At 29.0% G+C, this 17,851-nt stretch overlaps 2 protein-coding genes across 2 annotated transcripts in view; one reads left to right on the top strand and one right to left on the bottom strand.

Moving 5' to 3' along the window:
- The window catches only part of LOC100213759 (serine/threonine-protein kinase MRCK alpha), a 76,821-nt gene extending 61,644 nt beyond the window's left edge, over positions 1–15,177 (top strand). Inside the window, exons 36-45 of the mRNA XM_065799036.1 lie at positions 1,802–1,926; positions 2,014–2,128; positions 2,218–2,325; positions 2,429–2,509; positions 3,148–3,245; positions 13,076–13,169; positions 13,277–13,494; positions 14,110–14,201; positions 14,396–14,444; positions 14,545–15,177. Coding sequence (XP_065655108.1) covers positions 1,802–1,926; positions 2,014–2,128; positions 2,218–2,325; positions 2,429–2,509; positions 3,148–3,245; positions 13,076–13,169; positions 13,277–13,494; positions 14,110–14,201; positions 14,396–14,444; positions 14,545–14,613 — 1,049 coding nt within the window. The 3' untranslated portion in view covers positions 14,614–15,177. The remainder of the gene's footprint in view (positions 1–1,801; positions 1,927–2,013; positions 2,129–2,217; positions 2,326–2,428; positions 2,510–3,147; positions 3,246–13,075; positions 13,170–13,276; positions 13,495–14,109; positions 14,202–14,395; positions 14,445–14,544) is intronic.
- Positions 15,178–16,923: 1,746 nt separating this feature from the next.
- On the bottom strand, positions 16,924–17,631 carry LOC136081136 (piggyBac transposable element-derived protein 4-like). Its single transcript, XM_065798428.1, has one exon. The coding sequence runs from the start codon at positions 17,629–17,631 to the stop codon at positions 16,924–16,926; it is 708 nt and encodes a 235-aa protein (XP_065654500.1).
- Between the last annotated feature and the right edge of the window lie 220 nt (positions 17,632–17,851).

Genomic DNA, 17,851 nt, shown 5'->3' with positions numbered 1-17,851 from the left:
TCCCTTGTAAACCTTCTGTGCCAAATGTCCCCAAAAATTTTCAATTGGTCGTGCTTGAGACACATTTGGGGGATTGGATTCTTTATCAACGTAATAGACATATTGGTCCATCCAATTTAGAGAATCTTTAGAATAATGAGAACTTGCTAAATCTGGCCAAAATAAATAGTTAAAGTCTCCATGATACTTGTGAATAAACGGAAGAAGTCGTTTTTCTAAACATTCATTAATATAGATTGATGAAATGATCGCTACAGCCTTGGAAGTGCGAAACAATGGCTTGGACATACCACGGTCAGATATGGCTATCCACATTAATAATTTTTTTGGAAATTTCTCTTTTCCTATAAAACAAACACTTTCTGAGCATGTCTTTTTGTTGTTTGTGTAGTATCCAGAATTTCCAGGCATGTTGTTCCCTGCAAAACAAAAGTATTTTTCGTCATTGATGACTAGAAGCGATTTTGTGTTATAGAGTTGGTTAACTAGTTTCCTGCTTCTTTTCTTTGCCTTTATTTGTTGTTCTATAGTGTATTTTGGAGTGTTTTCACGTTTTCTATATTTAAAATTCATTTTTTTTAACTGACGACCAATTGTCGATTGATTTACACCGAATTTAATACCTATTTTTCTCTAACTGACCCCTTTTTGATTGTTGACAAGTCTCGCTAATTCGGCTTTCTTTTCTCTAGTCCAGGATGTCGGACAACCAGGGTGCTTTCTATCAGATAACGATTGAACAGTTTCAAGTCTTTTTAGGTTATCATATATTGTACTTCGAGCAAATCCTTCCTTTTCAAAATGATTTACGATTTTTTTTTTTTTTTATATTAGGTTTATTTACAAAAAACATTTTTAGTTGCTTTCGAAAAGATTCTCGTTCAGCTGCATTTAACCTCATTTTAAATAATTGTGTTTCAAATAATAAAGTTTATATTTTATAGAACGTTTATGCCTACGCATAAAACCACAAAAATTATGCTCAAATAATGAAATTAGGATTTGTCTGATAACTTCCGCATCACCCGTTATTTAGGAAAAATTTTTAAATTTTTGAATCATTCCTTTTTACCCACAGTATTATATAAAAGTGATTGTCAAGACTGGAGTATAATACTCCAGTCTTGACAATCACTTTTCAATTGCTAAGAACAGGTTGATCATAAATGTGTCAAATTGATCATAAATGTGTCTCTCGTTTGAAAACTTGGGGCTTGTAGTTGATGGTGAATTTAATAGCCCCAACAATTTTAAACTCCAAAAAAGTTTTTTACTGCTAATAATTATTACAATATTATTGATGTTAACATTCTTACTGAGATTAATGTTAAAACTCTTACTGAGATGAATGTTAACACTTTTACTGAGATGAATGTTAATACTCTTACTGAGATGAATGTTAACACTCTTACTGAGATAAATATTAACACTCTTACTGAGATGAATGTTAACACTCATACTGAGATGAATGGTAACACTCTTACTGAGGTAAATAGTAACACTCTTACTGAGATAAATGGTAACACTCTTACTGATCTCTTATTTATATTTACCAAACCTCAAACTTGTTGGACTTGTTATTCAGCACAGTTAAATTCTATTACTGTGCTTATAAGTGTGTACTATAAGTCTTCTGCTAACTGTTATTTTTTCTTTTTTATTTCTATATATTTGCACTTTGTTTTGAAATTTATTTTAATGCTATAACTTGTTTTGAATTTTTATTGTTTTCTAAAATGCTTTTGTTTTTTTTTAATTATATTATACAAAACTTTTTTTTTTTTACTCATTCGTCTTATAGGGGCCCTCTTTTTCACAGTGGGCAGTATTCGTCAAAGTAGCTGCACATGCTTATGTGTGGCTCAAAAAAAAAGTGCTATTCTTTATGAACTAAACAGAACTAAGACACGTTATCGCAAGATGCGGGTAAATTTTTTTATAATTGAACTTTTTTTCTTTTTTTTTAATTTTCTTTTATGCTTCAATTTATATTAACACATTATTTTATCATAGGATGTTCCATTTAACTTTTCTTGTCAATGGGTGGGAATATATAATAACAAGTTGTTGGTTGGTTATCCATCAGGATTTGTGATGATAGATATTCTAAAAGAAAGTCCTCCAATCAGTGAGAAATTTTTTTGTTTTACATAATTGTTGTTAAATTTTACGTGGATATAATTGTAAAAGTAAACTTGGTATTACTTTTCTTATAAGAACTTATCAATAATGAAGATTCATCTTTAAAGTTTATGTCATCTATGCATACAGATGCATTACTAGCAGCTGAAGTATCTGCTGATGAATATCTACTCTGCTTTAAAGGTTACCTATTTTTATAAGTTAAAAGTTCAATTTATTCAATAATACTTTAATTTTATTTTTTTTAATTTATTTTTAGTATTACAAAAAGATGTTTATTTTATAGAGTTAGCATTCTATGTTAATATAAATGGTATAAGATCAAGACCTAATGAGATAGCTTATCCCACGCCTGTAAATTATTTAGGTAATATTTTGCTATTGGTAAAAAATGTTTATGTATTTAGTTAAGTTTGTTTTTCTAGCATTCAACATTATTGCCATCAGCGTCATTATCATCTTTAACATCAATAATATCATTAACATTACTTTACTGTGAAAACTTTATATAATAGAAAATAAAGTTCAAACAAAAATTGTTTAATATAAATTTTAAAATTTATTATATAAACAGTTTTTAAATAATAATAAAAGTTCACACACAATTGTTAAATAAAAACTTTAAGATCTAAATAAAAAACAGTTAAAAAAAATATAAACGGATATCAATTTTTGTAAAACTAAATTTTCTATTTTTAAGTTAGTAAAACATGAATAAGTTTCAATAGGAACTATTTTGAGTTATAAATCATTTTCTTTCAATACTTGATGTATTATGTTACATTTGACATAAAATCTATCTATAAAAATCTCATTTCAAACCAGAAAGACCTGAAACACTTTGTTAATCTTTATTATTTTGAATATCTTTTTTTGCTACTTATGATGTTGATGTTGATCTCTGATGTCGATGTTTTTGATTTTGATTTTTTTAGCATTCTCCGAACCATTTTTATTGACATATACAGACCGTGGTGTTGATGTTTTTGATTTTGATTTTTTTAGCATTCTCCAAACCATTTTTATTGACATATACAGACCGTGGTGTTGATGTTTTTGAAGTAACAACATCGTCTTGGATACAAACACTGCAAATTTTGAAGGTGATTTATGTTATAAATATTGTATTTCACATTAATAGCTGCATACTAAAGTGGTCCAAGTTTGATTTTTTCAAATATAATTATTTATACTGAAACTTTTTCCTATGTTTAAATGATTCAGAATGCTAGCTTATTGAAAACATAACAATAAAAAAAAATGTAATAGGGGAAGTATAATGCAATTTAAAAAAAATACTTGTTATATTTTAAAGAAACATATTGGTAGTTTTCGTTTTATAATGCGTAATTAGGTTCAAATCAAATTTTTTAATGTTTTTTTTTACAAATATTTTTATAATGTTATTTTGATATGAATGAAATTTTTAACGTAACAAGTTAAAAATTATATATATATATATATATATATATATATATATATATGTATATATATATACACACAAATAGTTTTGGGTGACATAATGCTTTAGACATATTTTTTATTAACACAACAGTAGACATAACGCAAATGTTTTTAGTGTTATAGTTTTTTCTGTGCATATATTATATTAAAATATTATATATGGTTTTATAAATATTATAGAATTGCATCTCCTCCCATTTTTTAAAATACAAAACAGATATAAATATATACATATACATGTATGTAAACTAATAAATAACAAATAAAACTTCTAAGTAATGTTAATAAAAGCAAAAAAACGCATAAATAATGGTACTTAAAATATATTTAAACGGTACAATCTCTCTAATTCGAATCTCCTTAATTCAAAAACCTCCATAATTCGATTAAATGCTAAGTCACCGTGAAATGCATTTAAGAAATATCAACTTTCTATAATTCGAAAGTCTCTCTAATTGGAACTTTTATTTTTCCCCATAAAATTCGAATTAGAGAGATTCTACTGTGTGTGTGTGTGTGTATATATATATATATATATATATATATATATATATATATATATATATATATATATATATATATATATATATATATATATATATATATATATATATATATATATATATATATATATAGATTTATATATATTTTTATATATATATATATATTTATATGTATATGTATATATCCGTTCACAGAGAATGAAATCTCTATTATATCTTATTAAAACCACTTTTAGAACTGGAAAAAGCTTAGGTCCTAATAGCCTTCCTACATTCTTTCCTAAACTCATTCCAGACATAATTTCTAAACCTCTCAGTATAGATGAGTTTCAAATGTTTTTCAAAAAAAGATGCGCGCGCAAACTTGTAGGTAGAAAAACAAATAATCGGAAATTTTTCAGTAAAAATATTGAGATATTTGTATGTTTGTATGTTTTGTATGTATGTATGTAGGTATGATTTAACAAAAAGTAAATTATGCCAACCACTTGTTATGCAGTTGGTTGCTCAAACAAATTTAAAAATTAATGTGGATTAAAAATTTATAAATTTCCATCATGAAAAGAAGACAAATAGATTGGAATAAAGCTATTAATCGTAAGGATTGGGACAGTTGGGAAAGTGAAAAAACTAGTAAAGAACGAGTATGCAGTGCACATTTTGTATCAGGTATGTCCTTTGATGAATGTTGCTAATAAAACAATATGCATAGTAATACATTTAATAACATTCTTTAAATTAATAATTTATAATATTTGGTACATTTATTAATTTAATTAGATAATGTCAATTGTAAAAAAAACTTATTATATATTTTAGGGAAACGTTCTGATGACCCATCTGACATTGACTGGAGTCTATCTGTATTTAATCACCATGGAGCTGCTCCGATTTCTAGTTTATTAAAATTAAAGGACAAGAAAAGATTGCTATAAAGCCTTTTGTAAAAAACAATCTTTTAAAAAAATAATACTGCCATCTAGCCAATCGAATGATATAGAGCTCAATTACTATAACAATAATATAAATATTGACATAAATCCACTAAATGACAAGTCAGCTATTTCTAAATTTTGTCAGCATGATACTTATAAAGCAGAAGTGGAAACTCTTAACTTTCAGTTAATGCAATACAGAAATGAATTGATTGAGAAATCTAATGAAATTATTGAACTTAAAAAAAAATAATGCCAGACCAGACTATAATAAATATATTTCATACCAAAATCTAACAGATAAACAAAAGAATTTTTTTTCAGGCTTGTCTCAAACTACATTTATGTGGCTCTTTGAAAGAGTTAAAAATTATATTAATCTAGACAGATATCTAATGCTCGCATACATGTGGAAAGAATGATTGGTTAAATAAAAAAGTTTTGCATTATTCATATGACTGTGCCAATCAGTCAAGTGGATTTATTAGATGATATTATGATTATTATTTGTGCTCTTGTAAATCTCAATATGAGTGTAGTTACTTTTAGTTACAGTTTTAAATACATATTAAAGGAGAGTAATATTTGTTATTGTTTATTGCTTGGTTTTACATTCTTTACAAAACCAATTAGTACTTTTTGGAGCTCTTTTTAGTCCAAGACAAGCGTAATGAAACCATTCATATTTGCAGTTAACAAAATTGCATGGTATCATTTTTTCCGAAACTTGGTCTTTAGCATATACAGTAAACTTTCCTACTATTTATTGTCGATATATCAATCATTTTGAGAATAAGATTTTTTTGAATTATTAAACTGAAACTTTGTTCACCTTTAACTGCAGCAGAGAATACAAGAAAATCAGCCTCAGTTAACTAATTGTTAACTGTTTTGAAAAATTAGGTGTTATTGTTGACTTCTAGAAACAAAATATATTTAAAAAGAGTAGAAAAATTGCAAGACAAGAGCAATTTTTAAATTTAAAATGAGTTTAAAACTTATACAAGAACATCTGTTTTAAAAATTTTTTAAACGAAAATTATTAAAGATTAATAATTGAAATTAATTACAAAATTTGTTTAAAAATTTTGTAATTAATTTCAATTATTAATCTTTCAATAGTTTTTTAAAGGAAATATTGATTTTAGGGCATAAAAGAAATACAAGAAACATATTAAAGTTCTTGCGTTTTTATTTTTTCTACCTACAAGTATACGCGCGCATGTTGTTTACAAAAAGATGTGAGGTCGCACAGAAACTCATCTATTATAAATAACTCATTTCAAAATGGTTTATTCCCAGATGCTTTCAAAGTTGCTGAAGTCATTCCAATATTTAAAAAATGGTTCTACAATGGGTATGTCTAACTACTGACCTATCTCTCTTCTTTCAAACTTAAGCAAACTCTTTGAAAAAGCTATGCATAAGAGGCTCTATGCATTTTTGAATAAATTTAAATGCCTTTACAAACACCAGTATGGGTTTCATGCTAATCATTCCACAACTCACTCACTTATTAAAATTACTGAGTCAATTAGAAAAGCTCTTGATGATAAAAACTTTGCATGTGGTGTCTTTGTAGATCTACAAAAGGCTTTTGATACAGTAGATCATTCTATCCTACTCAAGAAATTAGAATATTATGGAATCAGAGGAATACCTCTTAAATGGTTCCTATCTTCACAACAGTTCTCAGTTTGTCTCAGTCAATGACTCAAAATCTACTCAAATAAATTGTTCCAACAGTGTCCCTTAATAACACTGTTCCAACAGTGTCCCTTAAGGCTTTCCCTCAACTGTACTAAACTGAACTGGTCATATTTAAATCTAATAAAACAAAAATCAATAAAAATTTTAAACTTCAGATTAAGTGGCCAAAAAATCATATAATATGCTTGTCAAATATGGGGACAATCTCAACAACAGGCAGTTTTAAGAATATCCCATCTTCAAAACAAAGCTTTAAAAATAATACATTTTTAGAATTACAAATTCAATCCTAATGTGCTTTTTCTTACTTCTAAGATCCTTAAACTATGTGACCTTGTTCAATTCTTGAATTGCCAGTTTGTCTGGAATCACCAACACAAAAACCTACCTCTTACCTTCAACAATTTCTTCCCCAAAAATGCAAATAATCAATATTATCTTCGATCAATTAATAATCTGAATCTTGCAGTCTTAAAACATCGTTATGTTACTTATGGATATAAGTCCATGAAAAACCAAAGTATAAAATCTTGGAATAACCTTCCCTATGACCTAAAAGCTCTCCATTCAATCTATATTTTTAAGAGTAACCTATTCTATTTCTTCCTAATCAAATACAGTTAATAAATTTAAAGATACATATCTTTAGATTTAGTATCTTTGTATAAGTGTTTCTAATAAGCGCATGTGAATAAATCTGAGTATATATGTATGTATGTGAATATGTATGCATTGGTTGTGTATGTGTGTTGTAAATAATTAAGAGAATTTAGTTTCATTTTAATATTTCTAGAACAAAACTCATGCACTAACCCTCTAGAAAGCCGAGCCAAAAGCTGTTAATCACATAAAAAATACGCCTAGAAATTCTTTACTGGTAATTTGAAGTAAAATGTTTTCCGCTCTGTCTTAAAATAATAATTTATGTTCAAATAAGTAATAAATATATATATATTACGTAAATAAACTATATTGATAAAATTAACAAAATATTAAAATGCTTAAAAAACTATATTGATAAAACTACATTAACTAAAAAGGTTTGCATTTGCTATAATTGAGATTTGTTAATAAATATTCAAATACAAAGTTTCTTCAGATTTGCAAAGTGCTCGTTTGGCACAAATGTTAGACCCTTGCGTCTATAGGCGAAGGAATATCACACCAAAACTTTGTGAATGTATTGATAGCCTTTGGATGATCTTTAATTGCTTCCTCCAATTCTTTACCATTTTCAGGGTTAAACATTTGGTTTAAAAAACTGCCATCTCAAGTTGTTGTCTGTCTGAAGGAATTACTATGTGAGCAAGTAGTAAATAAATTGCCTGGGATTTCAATCTAGATGGGCTAATATTTGGTAAACTTTTAAAATTAACCTTAGGAAAATTTCTTTTCATTCCAATATTAGTATTTCACTACATTAATCAGATGCTTCAAAAACCGCATGTCATCTCTCCATTTCAGTTCATTCTCCTTCGATTGTACATCACTATTGTCAAAGTTCAATGTTAAATAGTCATATTTACTGCTTTTTGCTTCAACAAAGTAAAATGACAGTTCAGGTGAATTGGTATTACCTTCAAAAAAGTCATCCAGACATAACTTTGATAATTGATCTAATATATGGTGTTGAAAACCAACTTTCAGAGGTTTCTGAAAGCCATCACCTTCAAAATGTGTCATTAATCTCTTTATCACGCCACTTGTTTTCCTAGTGTTAAAATTTGCAAGATCATTTTTATAGATCCTCATAAATCATCACTGCCACTGTCACTTACTGACTCATTACTACTTTCTTTTTCCACTCTGTATTCATTCAGAACTGATGTTGATGGAAGGTTTCCAATTTTAATTTTCTTAAAAGTATGTATTTTTTTAGGATCATCAGGCTTCATTGTAGTACATCCAACTCTACCAGATTTCTCTAATTGCTTTAAATAAAGACTTTTATCTTCAGAATGTAATCGAAGTCCATCCTCTTTTGTTATTACTAATAAACCATCAAAGCTATAAGTGCCTGATTTTTTGATTTCTATTTGTCTCTTTTTAATCAATTTCCTTATTATTCTTCAAATTAGCCCATAGTTCTAAACATTCATCTAAAATTTTCTTTATTCGTCCTTTCACATTTTTACAGTGTGATGCCAAGCTGGTGTATTCGTTAATTATTTGCCAATTTATTGGCATTTTACATATTGTTTCTAATGATTCTTGAGATTTACTCTTACATAATCTTTTATTTTTCTCAAAGTGAATCGAATTTATTTTCCATATGTCTCTTGATATTTTGGTTGTTATAGAACTTTTGTTTAATATATTGAATGGTTGTGTAATAACTGAACTTGCAATCCTTTATGCAATTTATTATTTGATTAGATTAAATTACACCATGCTCAATTTCACTAATAAACAAAACAAAAAAGTTTTCCCTCGCAGAGCATTAAGTTAAATCAAAAATTAAAATAGTGCATTAAATTTTATAAAAATTGCCACATAAAAGAGCTTAAGATCTGTTTACTTCCGTTTTTAAAATAAATTCAGCATTGTATAATTTATGGACAATCCCTTAGGAACTATAATTTATTTGGTGTGTGAGTTTTTTAAAAGGATGTCCCTTCAAATTATTGCCATTTTTTTCAAAATATATAAGCTCATAACTAGGTGACATGCTCATTTAAAAGTCTTATAATTATTTTTTATTTTATACCCCTAATGTATGTGTATTAGGGTTATGACTTTTTTTCAACTCCATGCCTCTGTACTGTAGTTTGATGAACTTTTACCTAAAAAGCATGAAATGAACTATTATTTGAATATCTTTTGAAAAAGTTCACCCCACCATTGAAAAATCGATTTTGATATAACTACTATGTAATCCAGTGGGCACAACACATATTTTAAACATTTAAAATATGTATTAACGTGTTTTAATATGTGTTTTAGACGTTATAAACATGCCTTATGCCCACTAGGAATACATAATAGTACTTATGTCAAAATCAATTTTTCAATGGTTGGGTGAACTTTTTTCAAAAGATATGCAAATAATAGTTCATTTCATGCTTTTTAGGTAAAAGTTCATCAAACTACAGTACAGGAGCATGGGGTTGAAAAAAGTTATAACCCTAATGTGTATATGTATGCATGGATTTTTATGTGTGCATGTGTATGTTTGTATATATTTAAATGTGTATATATATATAAGTATATATATATGTGTGTGTATATTTGTGTGTGATTATATATATACAGTATCGGACAAAACAAGTGCAACCAAATAATGCTAATTTAGTTTCTTTATATAAAAGTGCTGCATTTTTTCAATTTAGAGAAATAACTATGTAACTGTTTAGAGACAAAGTTCTTCAAGTTTTATTCATCACAAAGTTCATTATTTGTACACGAAAATTAATAAATTAATCAAAAGTATTAAAAAAAGTTGATTTCCTTCTGGACAAAATAAGTGCAACTCGACAAAATGTTGACCAAGCTGTATTTCGCTATCAATATTTTGTGGCGAATCCTTTGTTGTTGATCATAGCCTTGCATCTTTGAGGCATAGATTCGATCAGGTGATCAATGAAACTTTGTGGAATCGCTGCCCAGGCCTTTTGGATTTGTTCAAACAGTTGATCCTTATTACGAACACCTTCACGATTAATTCTGCGGTTGAGGATCTCCCACAGGTTCTCGATAGGGTTGAGATCCGGAGATTGAGGCGGCCAATCCATCACCGATAGATGGTTGTCTTGATACCACTGCTTGACTACTTTTGCAGTGTGTTTCGGATCGTTGTCTTGCTGAAAAACCCATTTTATTGGCATATTCCATTCAGCATGAGGTAACATAACATCTTTCAGGATATTTTTATACATGAAACGGTCCATTATTCCATCGTTTCGATGTATTGGACCTAGACCAATAGCAGAAAAACACTGCCAGACCATTGCATTACCTCCACCATGCTTCACGGTCTTATTGCAGTAACGTAAATCGAGGCGTTTTCCTGCCGGTTGACGTACACGGCAAATGCCATCGCTCCCGATGATGTTGAACTTTGATTCATCACTGAACAGAACAGTTCGCCATTTCTGCACATTCCAGTCAATATGAGATGTAGCAAACAGGAGTCTTTTCTTCTGGTTTTTTAGTGAAATCAGCGAGAAAACAATCCGGCTTTAACAACACGTTGTCTGATTGTTCGGTCCGATACAGGCAGCTCTAATTGCTTTTGTGTCTCGACTGATGATATCCAGGGATCCTTCTTGACGGATCTGACGATCATATAATCCTCTCTAGAAGTGGTGGAACGCGGTCTTCCACCTTTGTTATCTGCTGCCAACTTCCCCGTAGAACGATGTTTAAAACATAGTCTTGATACGATCCATTTTTTCACGCGATATTTATCACAAATACTTTTTTGTGACATTCCACTTACGTAATCGCCAATAATTTTCTTTCTTAGTTCCAATCCAAGACTGTCGGGAGCCATTTTTGTACTTGAAGTCATAAAAATAATAAAAATAAACTATCACGCTTCTCAAGGCTTACCTTGTTACATTTACCTTGTAATGATACAATAATGCTCTGTGGAACACAATGTCTTGGTTGGATGTGGACTGTATTGATGTAATGAAACACTTGTTGTATTTCACTTCTTGTATTGATGTTCTTCGATAAAACACTTTGATAAAACTCACTTCGATAAATTGTCTTGATAATACTGACCGATTGACTTCCATATACTGACTGAATTACATGTCGATTTACATGTCTCTTATATAGTAAAATGAACCTGTGTGAACCTGTTCTGGAAGATTCTAGATGCTTCTTTTCGATGCTTCTGGAAGCTTCTGGATGCGTCTGGATGCTTCTGGAAGCTTCTGGATGCTTCTGAGTGTTTCTGGATATTTCTGGATGCTTTCAGATGCATTTTTTTGGAAACTTCTGCATGCTTCTGGAAACTTCTGGATACTTCCTTTAATTATTAAAAAACTTCCATGACGTTGACATGGACCAGACTTAAGAAAATGAAACAAACCAAAAAAGTTGCACTTGTTTTGTCCGCTGCAAAATGGCACTTGTCAACAAAATTCTGCCTGTGTGCTGTCACCTGTCAGCTGGTTGCTCTTGTCATGGCATGCTATGACTCCAGACTCCTGAACTGTTTGGTCTGGTAGTATAGTTTGTTACATTTTTAAGACATGTAAAATTAGGAACACTTTTTAGCATTGTTTGATGTTGGTTGCAAATGTTTTGTCCAATACTGTATATGTGTATGCGTATATATTTGTATGTGTATATAATATATACATATATAATACACATATATAATATTATTAAATGTGTGTACATGTATTTACGTTTGTATATGCGTATATATGTATGTATGTGTTTATGTATGCTTATGTATGTATATGTACGTGTGTATATACGTATATTTGTGTGTATGTATATACGAATCTATATATGTGTGTATATTGTGTGTATGTATACAATTATTGTATTCACACCTGAATATAAATACAGGGGGATATAAATATATGTGTTTATATGTGTTTGTGAACATAAGTGTGTATGTGTGTTTGTATATATGTATTTGTATGTGTCTATATATGTGTGTGTCTATATAACTAATACTAAATTACTATTATTTTTGTTATGATTGTTTACTTGCTTTTACTTTTATCATTTTATTTTTATTATTATTATTTTACTTTAATCATTGTATTGTTATTATTGTTACTACTAGCACTTTTATTATTAGTAGTAGTAGTAGTAGTAGTATTTTTACTCCTTCAACTTTTAATGTTCGTTTTGTTACTGCCGTAGACGATTAATTTTACTATTAGCATGAACGATATATTTATTAGCTTTTATTTGCAAGGTTTTTACTTAAGATTAGTACATGTACTATTTGTAAACTTCCGTAAATGTAACAACTATTTCAGAACATATAAATTAATTGATTGATTATAAGTATATATCAATAATATATAATTATTATATTACTATTTCAAAATGGGTCTGAATTGAAAAAATGGAACTGATTTTTAAAAGCGTTTTGTATATTATTAATGATATTTTTTTTATTTTATCTGATTTTAAAGTAGGTTGCATCATACTTTAATTTATGTTAGCTCTTGATGTTATTATGCCACGTAAAGATGATATCTCTTGGTCTCTCACTAATTGTATTATAAAGTTTTATGTTAGTTTATCAGAGTTACTATAGAAATTGTAGCCATAGCAATTCTCTATGAGTGATAAAAACTTTAACAATATACTTTTTTTAATTAAAATTTAACTTATCTTTACTAGGTGGTGCCATTATCAATGAATGGTATGCTGAGCCTTTCAGCTACTCCAGAGCATCATGTCATGGTGTACTTAAAAAGAGAAAATATTGATGAGGGTCAAAATTTATTCTTTTAAAAATTTTTTAACTGCTAATTTTTTTTAAGAATTTTTTTTTCTTAACCATTTTAAAAAAATTTATTTTTTGTGTTTTGGGTTCTTTAGAGTTGGCAATTAAAACAAGTCTAGTAAAACGTCAAGTAGCAGCTATATATCGAATTAAATCTACCACAAAAAAACGTTTGTCTGTTAAAACCAGAGACAGCTTAAGGGCAGAAGAAGCAGATCTTGTATCAAAACTCATATCAGGGCCATCAAATTTCAGTCATGTGCAACATATGGGTCCTGGAGATAGCCTGCAAATTCTTAAAGAAATTCCAGTGGTACAATTATTTGCTGTGTGTGTGTGTGTGTTTATATATATATATATATATATATATATATATATATATATATATATATATATATATATATATATATATATATATATATCTGAGATGCATTGGTTGCAAAAGTAATAATTTACCGGTAAATACATCATGTTACCCTTTATTTAGCTCAACCATAAGAAATAGGGGGCAAAAGAGTTTTACATAATGAAACCAGATAATTAGATTTATTTGTAAAGAATAAGCGTCGTTTTTATTCTTTTTTTTAGAACATTAAATGTATGTATCTGTGTGTACATCTCAAAAAAATTTAAATAATTGAGAGCAATTATTTATTTCACAAACCACATGTTTGTGAAATAAATAATTTATTTCATAACCCCATGCGGGGTTATGAAATAAATAATTGGTTGTTTCATAACCCTCTAGTTTTGGGGTTATGAAATAACCAATTACTTATTTCATAACTCCACAACTCTAGTTTTGGGGTTAAAGCTTTTGCTGGTACATAAACGTTTGCAGGACGTTTTTAAGTCTTACAAAAGTCTTCGACATGTTTTAAGTCAGTTGTCTTGCAGATATTTATTTCAAGTTTTGTAACTTGTTTAGGGTGATGAAAAATTACGAGTGCCGACAATATTCCGACCATCCCGTCCTTTAAGTTCATACCAGTCTTCGCCTCCATCTGAAGACCAACTGAGGTAAATTTTTTTCTTTGGTTTTCGTTTAAAAATCATTTTTAGTGCTACAATATATGAACTATGTTGAGTAGTTTTGTTACCTTGAATAGTTTTATCTTAAATTCTTAACTTGAATAATTTTATCTTGAGTTGTTATCTTGAATAGTTTTGTTGTCTTTGTTTAGAAAATTAATAAAAAAATTCTTTTATTATAGAGCAAATATGAATAGATCTCGATCGATGGATGGAAACGATTTTTTAAATGTAATAATAAAAGTTTTACCATAGACTTATAAATTTTTAAGATTTAAAGTTTTTAAAATCAGTCTCTTAACTAAGTCTTTTTTATTATTATTATTTTTAGGTTGATCCTGATAGTATTTCATCTAACTCTTCAACTAGCAACACATCCGGGCTTGAAGAAGTAAAATAGATTCACCCTTTAGTTAATTAAGTCACCAGTAGTATGTCCGCACGGTCCTCAACCTCATTTAAATCATAATCTTCGACACGAAATATTTCACCGAATGATATTCAACGATTTCTTGCCTCGTTTTCAAGTAATGAAGGCATTAGGCATTTTGTAACCAATATAATCTAGAGAAAATTACGTGGGCAGTTAGACTGCCAGAAAAAGTGCGCAGCGTTTTCATCTCACTAACTTTTAAAAGTGAAGTTTTCCAATAATCCATACTAGTAGAACTTTTTACCATTTTTCAAAAATTTCATGGAATCTAATTAACAATTTTACCATTTTTTAATAACTATTGTTTCTATAACAACATAATTATGTTGCAATGATTTTTGATTTTAAAGGTGTAATTTATTTAATTGACATAATTCTAATGTAATTAAAGTTTTACGATTTAAATTATGTTAGTAAATGTTATTTATGTTTCGAATTTCATATATTTTTCTATTGAACAAGGTTATTATTATTATTGCATAACTGTAGCTTTTTTTAAACTTTTTCCTTTATAAAGCACTTGGTATAAAATGTTTTGTTTCTTCAATCGAGTAAATAGAACTTATTGAGACATTATAAGTCATAATGGCCATTTGCTTTTGTTACTGGTATTACGCTGAAAAAAATATATAACTAGTAGATAATTATCGTTTGTTTGACTTTTTCTTAGTGTTAATAAACGGCGTAAACCTCGCCTCCATTTTTCTTCCGCAGCAGACGGTGGCTGCCTCCTGATTAATTTTTAGCGGCAAAATGTTTTTTATTGCGACTCAAGTGGTTTCCGGCGGCCGGATTTATTGGCGGTCGCAGCCAGATTCTTTTTTTTTGGAGGCAAAATATTTAGAAAAAAACTTTGGAGATTAAACCATTTGGAGGCCGCCTCCAATAGCTTCTGCCTCCCTTCTGGCTGTGGCCGCCAAATCGGAGGCGGAAGTATTTTCAAGCTATTTTATTTATTATATAGCATTTCTCATTTTGATTTCAAATATGTAACTCTTTTTTTACCATCAGGTCAAGTTGTAAAGATATTTAGGTTCAAATCTTAAGTATTTAGGGTAAAGTCCCTAATAATGTCGAAAAAAAAGTGATTCAAAAGTATGTCAACCTGGGTCTCAAAAGAAGCATATTTTCATAGAGATTTTTAAAATGTTATTCATTTGTAATGAAAATAAGTATTTTTTGTATTATTGCTGAATAACATTCTGTTGAAATTTTTTTAAGAGTCTTTAGCATTTTTTCACATATTTTTTTTGTCAATAAATTCTAAGAAAAAATATTTATGTTTTCTAAAATCTCTATGAAAATACGCTTCTTTTGAGACCCAGGTTGACATACTTTTGAATCACTTTTTTTTCGACAATATTAGGGACTTTACCCTAAATACTTAAGATTTGAACCTAAATATCTTTACAACTTGACGTGATGGTAAAAAAAGAGTTACATATTTGAAATCAAAATGAGAAATGCTATACAAAAAACAAATTGTTTGCTCGGCACCAGAAAAAAATTTTTTTTTTTGTTGGCCTGTGTTATAGGCAAGGTGAATAAAAATGAGCAATTGCTTTTACTTAGTAATTGGTCAGCTTTACGTAAATAAAAACTCTAGGAATTTAAATAACTTTTTATTCACGTAAAGCTGCGGCCGTATTCTCATCTCTCCGCTAAGCTTAACCCTTTCGTAACGGAATTTATTTAGGCGATTTAAAAAACGCAATACTATGCCACGTAAACACTTAAATAGATGGGTTTCCTTACAAAATAAGTTAAACAAAGTATATATAATTGGAAAGCAGGCAAAATTTAGAATCCGAAAATTAAATTAAAAAAGTAAAAAAATTGAACTGATGACGTCGACATTATTTCATATTGATGAAGTAGCATTGCGACTTTTAAATATTTGCTAATGAAGTCTTTCAAATAGCTAGCTATATTGTTTTAGAAGTGATTAAAGGCTTGTAGAACGGTGCAAAATTTATTCACCTTTCATTTGATGGGTTTTTTTTCTAATATAGATAACTAGAAAATAAATAAATAACATTTTTCTCTGGTGACGTAAATTTTTATTTTTTTTACCTAATTTTGTTATTCAATAAAAATATTAAAAGTACCTATAAGGAAAAGTAACTAATTTAATGGGATACTTTCCTTATTTAGATAAGTAGAAAATAACAAGCCCACACTTTGTTTAAAGCAAAGAAAAAATTTTCAAGCTATTTTATTTATTATATTTAGTCAACACAAGTAATTATATATATATATATAATTTTAAAAATAAATCTATGAATGCCACATATTCCAACAATTAGAGACTAAATCAAGGCATAAATGGATATTGCATAATGAAAAAAAAACACGTGATCTACGAATACCTTTTGAATGGCACTGGGACTGACCAACTAAAGTAGTTTTTCGAACATTTTCAGAACAATTTTTGCAATCTCTTGGCTTATCGTTCACCAAAGGTTTATGAACTCCAACATTTGTATGTCGTAGTGCAATGTCTTCATTTGAATTACTAGGTCTCCCACTATTCTTAGAACTAGTACTTCCTATTACTTGATCAATAAGTTCCTCACGAAAACTTTGATGACTGCGGGCACGCTGGTCAGTAAACCAAGGCTCTAATACAAATGCATTATGAACACATATTTCCAATAGGTGGCAAAAGATTCGCCTATACCATTTACTTGATTTTCTTCCACAATTATAATACTTCATGATTTGGTCTGCTGAATCTATACCACCCATGTTGGCATTGTAATCTTTAATTGCAGGGGGGCATGGAACATTTATTCCACCAACTGCCCCATTTTTTCCTTTCCGCTTTACATATATCGTACTGTTTGCAACTTCATCGTCATAATTTGGATAGAGAATTGTTGAAAGTATATGAACAGGCTTGCTGTCAATCCAGACCTGCGCTAAAACTGGACCACACATTCGCCAATCACTATACCCGCGTTGCAACTTCATTTTTGTTTTCATTATAATCTCCTTGGGAAATTGGCTGCAATCAACTCGTGCAGTACCTGTTGCATAAACTTTATTCTCATAAAGATACTGAAGCAAACCAACTTTGGTGTAATAGTTATCTAAATATAGATGGTATCCTTGTTTTAAAACATGTTGGGTTAGTTGACGGACAACAGTTCCTGCAAGATCATGTCCTTAGTCCATCAATATCTTTTCCAGTGTAAATCAAGAA

This window comes from Hydra vulgaris, chromosome 06, assembly GCF_038396675.1.
Source record: "Hydra vulgaris chromosome 06, alternate assembly HydraT2T_AEP".
Lineage (NCBI taxonomy): Eukaryota > Metazoa > Cnidaria > Hydrozoa > Anthoathecata > Hydridae > Hydra > Hydra vulgaris.
The sequence above is the reverse complement of the archived record's forward strand: the minus strand, read 5'-3'. Positions and strand labels throughout refer to the sequence as shown.